A 9233-nucleotide genomic window follows, 5' to 3' on the forward strand; every position below is an offset into this window, starting at 1 on the left:
GAAACCCACTGGAGCTACTTCACAGATGTAGAGGCAGGAGCCATATTAGGTGCTGTTCAGTATGGAACTAAAGTGGTCAATCTCTAACTGTGCAATAAAAGAAATTGGTGCAAGGCTTAGGTAGACGCTGTGGCTAAGAAGCTCTGGGAAGTGAGTAAAAAGCTTTGTAATCTGTGCTAAGGTCTGGACTGTAATAGTGCACTTTAATTCGTTACGAGGGCCAGATAGAAGACACTCAGATATATGTACCTGTGAATGCAAACCACATCATTTAACCACTACTGTTTCAGGTCAAATTATATTTAGGAGTAAAAAACTTATTATTAAAGAGAAAAACAACAGCATGCCTTACTAATGAGAAAACTAAGATTCATGATCATGATGCGTGCTTCAGCTGCTTCTTACTTGTTATATGAACACTTTTTGAAAAGGGCATATGCCAGGTACGTGTGCTCATCCAGCAGCATATAAGTATAATGCATGGAGTCCCATCACTGAGACAAAATACATACAAATACACAAAATTGCTAATAACTGCATGCATGTTAGTGCACATTTTCACTGCATATGGTTGTTCTTAACAGCTATTATATCTACCAAAAACTGTACAATAATGCAGTGACTAGGATTTAGAATTTGAACAAAATAACGCCCGGAGAAAACCCACACAGACAGGAGGAGAACGTGCAAACTTTACACAGAAAGGACTGGATTGCTCCACCTGGGAAATCGAACCCAGGAGGCAACAGTGCTACCCACTGAGCCACCGGGCCACCCCAACTTTAATATTGTTTAATATTGCAAGTTACATATGCAAAAAAGCATGACTAAATAATACACTATGAGGTAAAACCAGAAACAACCTCTTTTCCCTATGATGTGGATAGGTATAATGTTAATACCTAAACTTTAATGTGTATAAATGCATATAAGGCTTTATTTACAGCTAAGTAATTCGAAAAATAGTAACTAGTTTAAAATAAAATTGGAAATAATAATGCATTGACACTAGAAAATGCAAGTGCTAATACATTTTTATTAAGTGAAAACATATTTACACATTTATATACAAACTTTTGGTTTTTATAGCCCAGCAATCTTCTGGTGTAGGACATGTTTCATGTCTCTGCACTGCAGATTATCTGTAATGGTGGTAAGAAAGTGCTTTGTATTGGCTATCTGCAGGGCAGTGCTACTCTTGGGATATGCGGCCAAGACTGCTTCATAGTGGGACAAAATGTCGAGTGCACACAGAAATAATGGCTCTGGCTGTCCTGGGATCATCACCTGCACATGAAGAACATGACAATACAGCTGAGTCATTACAAACAGAACCTCCTTGCTATGGGTCCTAGTGCCTTCTGTTGGACTATTAGGTGAAGTTGTGGTGGACTGAAGTGGCACCTTGTCCTTTAATGAGTTGATGATGCCCCTCACAGCAGTAGCATAGAGCCTTCCTACATGTGCCCAGGCTCGAAGAGGCAACCAGTCTGCACAGCTGCAGCCACAAAGCAGCTGAAATATGCGCAGCAGGAACACAGACATACGCAGGTCACAAGCAAAAGAATATAGATCAAGTAATGGGAGATAGTCCACATATTCAATGGAGTAGGGCACATAAAGTTTATCTGACTGTAGTAGCTCATGCAAAACTTTTAGTAGTCGCACCCATTCACTAGCTGTGCACCAGGGAAGGACCTGAGTTACTGCTACCAAGAGACCTTTGCTGAACATGCTGACATCCTCAGAATTGTGCAGGTTTAGAGACAGGGAGTCCAGCATTGTGTCCTGAATATGATCTGAAAGACAGCAACACTCGATCCAAGCCAGTAGGCCAGTGCCTTGTCCATACTGTGGTAATATCAACGCAGACCACTCCCACTCTGAAAGATCACACACAGCCATGAGAGAGCTTGGCACCTCGAATTTAAAATGTTCTCCCCAAACTACCTTTAGGTGAAATCGGACCGTCCAGTCAAGTTCTTCGACTTTTTCATAGAGCCAAGAAATAGCCCTGGACCAAGTACCAGGGGCAAGAGCCACTTCTTGACCAACTGTCTTGCCCAGTACAGTCAAAACAGAGATTAACAATTCTTTAGACTCAAAAGATAAAGCTATTTCACTCTCTAATGGCTGCTCCCAGCACCTACTGCAATTATTCAGGAGCTGAGCAAGACAGTAAAGAAGAGCAAATGGAGAGCAGTTCATTATCCACTGCGTAGCATTATCTACAGATGTATGTGCCAGAGCTGACTGGAGAAGTCGAAGGCACAATTCAAAGCTACAAGCCTTGGGGGATATTGAGGAAAGGTAAGGCAGGACAAATGCACGCACAGCTTTCTCTGGTGGCAAGAAGCTTAGCTTTTCTCCATTTTGTCCATATATGTTGGGCTCCATCAATGCTGTAAGAAAACAAAGAAACTGGTCTTCTTCTTGATGTGATGAGAGTTTGTTCCACACAGTGTCTTGCAGACATCTGCACAGCAGGTCCTGTTCTTTGATTATTGTTCCTGTGCAGTCTCTGAATGAGCTACTAAGGCCAGACAGCTGCTGCAAGATCTGAGCAAGGAGAGTGTGAGCTCCAAGATTCACGACAGCCATGTGGCAGCATCTGCGCATGGTAGCTTCAGGGTTCTGGAAGGCCACACGAGCCACAGCAAATACAGCTGAACTCAGGCTGCTCTTTGCATCACTTTGAATGATGCAGTTAAAGGCCAAATTGAGCTCCTCATCGAAGCCTGCTATTACAGGGCTAGTAAGAAAACCATGCAAACCTTTGTTTGACATGGCAAGAACATCAGAAATTGCTGCATTCTTTTCAGGTAAAGGTAACTGTGAAAAGATGTCCACTGTTATATCCTTAAGCTTTTTACAATGATTCACACTAGCATTGCTCTGAAATTTTGTTATAAGAGAAGCTACCAATGCCATAACAAGGTCTTTTCGCTGAAATTTACTTTTGTTTCTCTCAATGCAGCTTAGCCACTCCTCTGTGTCCTGAAACACGTGGCTCATATTTGAAGCACACAGTTTAGGAAGATCCTGGAACCCATTTAGACTGCCATCCATGATGGCCACAGCAATTTTTGCCATGTCAGATGCAGGGCATGTAGGCACAGTAAAAGATAAAGATAAAGTTTGCAAATCTTCCAAAGTTTTTTTTAAACTATTGATTGTCTGTTTATTTTCATTGAGGTTTTCAAACAAAGTTGGCAGGTTCATGGATTTAAGAACTCGGCACAGACTATCCTTAAGGCGAATTAATAAGGCACTCTGGTCATTAGTGGGTATTATTAATAACCCCTTGATGTCCCATGCACATATTATTTCAAGTGCTGTCTGCATGGCTTGAATTAATGTAATTCCACTTGGCTTGGACTGTGCAGGACTGAGTATGGCGGAAAGATCCCGCAGAGACTCGAGTATTGCCTGAGTAAGTTCAACTTCTTCCAACAGATTATTTCTTTTTCGCAGGCTTACTGCATGGGCAATGTTTTGTAGTTTAACTTCAACTGGAACGATGACTGGATGATCCAAAAGAAAGTTAGTATACAACATGTCCAGGCAGTTGGAGAGGGCAAAAAAACACAGCTCAGATGAATTTATGTTCTCTTTTATGTCCTTGAGTGCTTGAAATAGGATGGACACAATGCACGTTGTGGACAGAGCCAAATCTGGGTCTGGTTTAAACCGTTTTGAGGCCTGTGATGAGCAGTCTGGGGGTCTCTGTATTAAATGGACACAATTAGCGGCAAACATTTGGTCACAGTTGTCTTCTGCTTCTCTCCTGCCCCTCATCAGCTCCCACCACACCTCCAGCAGGAACTTAACATCTGCTTCAGTGGTTTCACTTGTCACATGCTTTACTAATCTTTCCAGCTCTTTGCACTGTCTGTCTGGTTCAAAGCACTGAAGCAACTCAACGTAGATGCTAAAAAAGCCCATTGATTTGATTAGCTCAAACATCAAAGTATGATTAATACTGGGGAGGCTATTCTGAACAGCAAAAAGAGGGTTTTCTCTCCATCTGATGTCAAGGTTCTCCTCGTTTTTATACTCCAAGATCTTGCTCCATAAAATACAGAGAACTCGCTTTCTCCACTGATGCCCGTCCTGGTTGTTTACACACAACTGTTCACATATCTCAGTGACTGCTTGGACAATAGGTTTTCCGATATGAGTCCAGTCATTTTTCTTTAAAGTAGAGAGAGACTCAGGGTGGCATAACTGATTAGCTAGCAGAAATCCTCCCTGCAGAACAGTAGTCTTCTCAGAGCTTAACCAGGATTCTGTAAGTAGAATAGATAGACATCAGAAGGTTGTTAAAATGAAAAATTATAATAATAATTTTTATAATATCTCAATCAAAAAAATACGAGATGAGAATTAAGTATTACAAAAACCCTCTGGTTAGCAATTTTGGATTTGTTTTTTATTTTAATTGTAAAATAAATAATTGTGCTTTTACAAGCCTTTATCAATATAAATAAACCATTGTGCTTTTACATTGTGCTTTAACAAAGTAGGAATACATTTGCCCTCATCCCCACCCCCCACCCCAACAAAAAAACTTACTAGTTAATATATGTTCTAAGCTGATAGTAGACACCTACTAAACTGTTAATTAAGAGTATGTCTATTATAAACGTTTGTTTGTTTGTTTATTAGAATTTTAACGTCATGTTTTACACTTTGGTTACATTCATGACGGCAACGGTAGTCACTCATTACACAAGATTCATCAGTTCACAAGGTTATATCAAACACAGTCATGGACAATTTTGGACTGAGGGAGGAAACCAGAGCACCCGGAGGAAACCAACGCGGACACGGGGAGAACATGCAAAATCCACACAGAAAGGACTAGGGGTGGGTTTATAAAATCGATTTTTCGATTCGAATCAATCTTTATTTGAACGATCCGATATCGATTCATATAAACGCGAGATCGATCTTTCAAATACGCCCCTTTTTACGGTGCACACGGAAATCTGTTACCTTCTTTAATTTCACGTGACCAGCCAGTGTTTTTTCATGTAACGAGATCTGACCTGCACATCAGTTCAGCATGGCAGAAGCTCAGGTTATGACCACTACACGACTTTTTGCACTGATTTTCGCTCGGCGACGGGTGGATTCGGGAAGAACTCGGTGTTCGCTCTGCGATCAAAACTCGGCTCTCAATCAATGTGAGAAACAGCGAGGGGAAACACAGGGGAGAGGTTGGAAACAGGTGGTGGAGCGCAATATAGTTTCTATCAGAATACATCAGCACACGCGAGTTTTACAGTATTTCTGACCTGATCATTCTCTACAAAACAAAATATTTATTAACCTCCAACTCACTATAGAACAAGCCATGCTGCTCGTGTTGCCAAATCCACTTAGATTCATTTATTTAATCAGCGCACAAACTTTGATCTCTCGCTACTTGTTGATGTGCATGTTTGGACGTGGTATCATTAAACCTTTCATCACTTCTCACGTGTGTTTTCGTGACAAAACGTAGTTTTGGAGACCAGAGAAGCTCGCCTGTGATTCCCCCTGGTGATAGATGGTGCAGTGTAAAACCCCCCATCGCCGATCAGTCGTGTAGTTTGAACATTACAGCGACCAGGTGTTAATCAGAGTGTCGTGTAGTGTAAACTTGGCATAAGCTGTTTAACAGCCAGGTGTATGTTTACATTACATTTACAATGTTGTAGCGTGTCAGATATATAAAATAATAATAAAAAAGTGAATGTTACTGTTTTCTGTTTTGGATTAATTATTTATGTAAACAAAATACACAAATATTTTTAATAATGAGTGTTCTTTGTACAATTATCACATTCGTTCTCTGAACATCTGTACATATTTAAAGAAAACCTGTTAATGTAACTCAAATATGCCTAAATGTGTTGAATCGAAATTCAATCGAAAATTGATTGATTGATTGATTGATTGAGTACTTTATTAATCCCCGAAGGGAAATTATGGTGTCGCAGCAGCAATAACAATTATAAACAAGTAAGATATAAAATCTAAAAAATATACATATATGAAGAAAATAAAATAAAATAAAATAAAAATATAATAACATAAAAAATAATAATATAATATAAAAACATCTAACAGGACAAGAACAAAAGAAACTAAAAGGGAGGGGGGCTGAAGGTGCAGTTACAGACGTTGTGCAATTTGAAATTTTTAAATAAAAACTAAAAACAGTACCCTGTGCAAATTGTAGTTTAATTGTCTTTTGTGGGTGTTATAGGTTCTGAGTCCTTCTCTTGCACCAGTGAGAGTTATTATAGGTTGCCACCGCTGTGGGCAGAAATGACTTCCTATAGCGCTCTTTGTTGCAGCGAAGTTGGCGGAACCTTCCACTGAAGGCACTTTGCTGTTTAATCAGCAGGTCGTGTAACGGGTGTGTGGTATTGTCCATTACGTTGAGCAGCTTGTGCAAAATTCTCTGCTCAATAACCAGCTCTAGGGGCTCCAGAGCAAAACCCAGCACAGAACCAGCCTTCCTGATAAGCTTGTTAAGCTTTTTGGAGTCTTTGGCTCTAATGCTGCTTCCCCAGCAGATGGCTGCATAGAAAATTGCACTTTCGACTACAGACTGGTAAAAAATGTGTAGCATCTTGCTGCATACATTGAAGGACCTGAGCCTCCTTAAGAAATAAAGTCTGCTCTGGCCTTTTTTGTAGACAGCCTCGGTGTTGCACTTCCAGTCCAGTCTGTTGTCAAGATGGACACCAAGGTATTTGTAACTTTCCACCACCTCCACATCATCCCCCAGGATACAGAGGGGTTTCAAAGCAGCCCTGGTCTTCCTGAAGTCTAGGACCATCTCTTTTGTCTTGGTCACATTTAAAAGAAGGTGGTTGTTCCTTGACCACGAGACAAAGCGGTCAACCAGATCCCTGTACTCACTCTCATCTCCACCCCTGATACACCCCACCACTGCTGAGTCATCTGAGAACTTTTGTAGATGACAGGACTCAGAGTTGTACTGGAAATCTGAGGTATACAGGGTAAAGAGAAAAGGTGAGAGAACAGTCCCCTGCGGTGCTCCTATGTTGCTAACCACCTGATCAGAAACACCTCCTTTCAGTCGCACAAACTGCGGTCTGTCTGTCAGGTAGTCAGTAATCCAAGAGGAAGTGAAGGTGTCCACTTGCATTAATTGAAGCTTCTCTTTAAGCATCAAAGGCTGGATGGTGTTAAAATCGAAAAAAAAATCGAATCGAATCGAAAATCGAAAATCGAATCGAAATCGAATCGATACCCAGCCCTAGAAAGGACCCGGACCGCCCCACCTGGGGATCGAACCCAGGACCTTCTTGCTGTGCGGCGACAGTGCTACCCACTTAGCCTCCCTCTATTATAAACATACCCTACTGTCATAATGAAATGGCTACAGCTGAAGACAAAAACTTTACGTATTGTACTCTGTGTTTGTAGCAGGCATGTATGTCATGACAGTATTGGAAATGTGAATGATTTCTGCAACTGTTTAATATGTGACTAAATGATTGAAGCAAATAATATTAAGTAGGGGTTAAATAATTGAGTAACACAATATTTTGTTAATACTGCAGTGTTACAAATACTTCAATTTTCTTTGTTCATTCAACTGTTAAAAACCAGCAAGCAGTTTACACATAGGGCCAGGTAGGGCTGAACAGTTTTTTTTCCCCTTAAATAGATGTAATCAATTAAAAAAAAACATTTTGTGGTTAATTGAGTTATCTTTGTTTTTATATAAAAAAAAAAGGTTTAATAAATAAAAAAACATTACTTTTACCTTTTTTTTTTTAATTAGAGCTTAAGAATTCCTTTCTTGGACACAAACTTAGCAGCATGTCTGTGATATGATTAAAAATTGGACTAAAACATTTTACTAAATTACCAAATATACAGTTTTATTATTTATTTTTATAACAGGGTAAACACTGTTAATTGGAGTACCCTTGATCTAGATTATACTCAATTACTGCTAGTGTTACACGCGACTGTCACAAACACACAGCTACACAAAGTACAATTAGCTGGATCATTTGCTCAACAATAATCCAGACTGATGTTAATTAAAAATAAGGAAATTAAAATATTCCAAGTTAGAGAAAGTTCGATATACATATTACATTTTATATATTATTTGAAAAAGAAAAACTAGATTAAGCACATAATCAAACGTGAGAGATAAAATATTGATACTAATTAATAAGGTATTACCTTGCTCCATTGTTGACTTGATTGCACCAGAGTGAGAAGTAATGACAGAACTGGACGTGTTTGTTCTTTACTAAAAGTCCACGCGAAATCTTTGCTACTGAATCAAACGTTCAGACCGCAATGCAGATCCCATAATACAATCCTAACGTGTGTTACTGAGACTTTGAGATGATGATAATCATGTAACTCCGTATCTGGTTTTGTTAGTAACAATGTTTTACTATAACGAACCGTACATGTGGAGTAAACGTACAAACTCTGACCTTCCATACCAACGAATTCAAATAAGAGAACTACTCACAGTACAAACAGTCTGTATGTCTGCGTTAGTATCGCCCTCGTGCGTTGAAGCGGTATAACAACGTTCCAATTCCAAATAATCGTTATTGTCATGCATTCGTTTATTTATTTATTTATTTATTGTTTTATCACCGCCTTATCAGGTCAGAGTCGCGGTGGGTGTGATTCATTCGAAAGACAGGAAACACTTCACAAAGGTCACCAGTCCATAACACCGCCTTATCAGGTCAGAGTCGCGGTGGGTGTGATTCATTCGAAAGACAGGAAACACTTCACAAAGGTCACCAGTCCATAACACCGCCTTATCAGGTCAGAGTCGCGGTGGGTGTGATTCATTCGAAAGACAGGAAACACTTCACAAAGGTCACCAGTCCATAACACCGCCTTATCAGGTCAGAGTCGCGGTGGGTGTGATTCATTCGAAAGACAGGAAACACTTCACAAAGGTCACCAGTCCATAACAGGGCACACACACACACAACACAAACACAATCTCAATTCAATTCAATTCAAGGAGCTTTATTAGCATGACTGTTGTGGTGGTTACAGTATTGCCAAAGCATTGAAAAGACATTTATATAAATATACAAAAAGAAAGAATTTTAGGAAAATATAAAATGTAAAAAAGAAACATAAAATAAAAATAGAATCTTAAAAAAAATATCTCTCTCTCTCTCCCTCCCTCCCTCTCTCTTTCACACACACACACA

General features: G+C 39.7%; 1 protein-coding gene across 1 annotated transcript; it reads right to left on the reverse strand.

Annotated features, from left to right (window-relative positions):
• Positions 1-1016: 1016 nt before the first annotated feature.
• gemin4 (gem (nuclear organelle) associated protein 4) lies at positions 1017-8409 on the reverse strand. The gene is made up of 2 exons (XM_063016664.1): positions 8224-8409; positions 1017-4289 (listed from the first exon to the last, which is right to left on the reverse strand). Exons 1-2 carry the CDS (start codon positions 8231-8233, stop codon positions 1084-1086), a joined length of 3216 nt encoding a protein of 1071 aa, XP_062872734.1. The 5' UTR covers positions 8234-8409; the 3' UTR covers positions 1017-1083.
• Positions 8410-9233: the final 824 nt, after the last annotated feature.

The sequence above is a fragment of the Trichomycterus rosablanca genome, chromosome 20 (assembly GCF_030014385.1).
Source record: "Trichomycterus rosablanca isolate fTriRos1 chromosome 20, fTriRos1.hap1, whole genome shotgun sequence".
In the NCBI taxonomy this organism is placed as follows: Eukaryota; Metazoa; Chordata; class Actinopteri; order Siluriformes; family Trichomycteridae; genus Trichomycterus; species Trichomycterus rosablanca.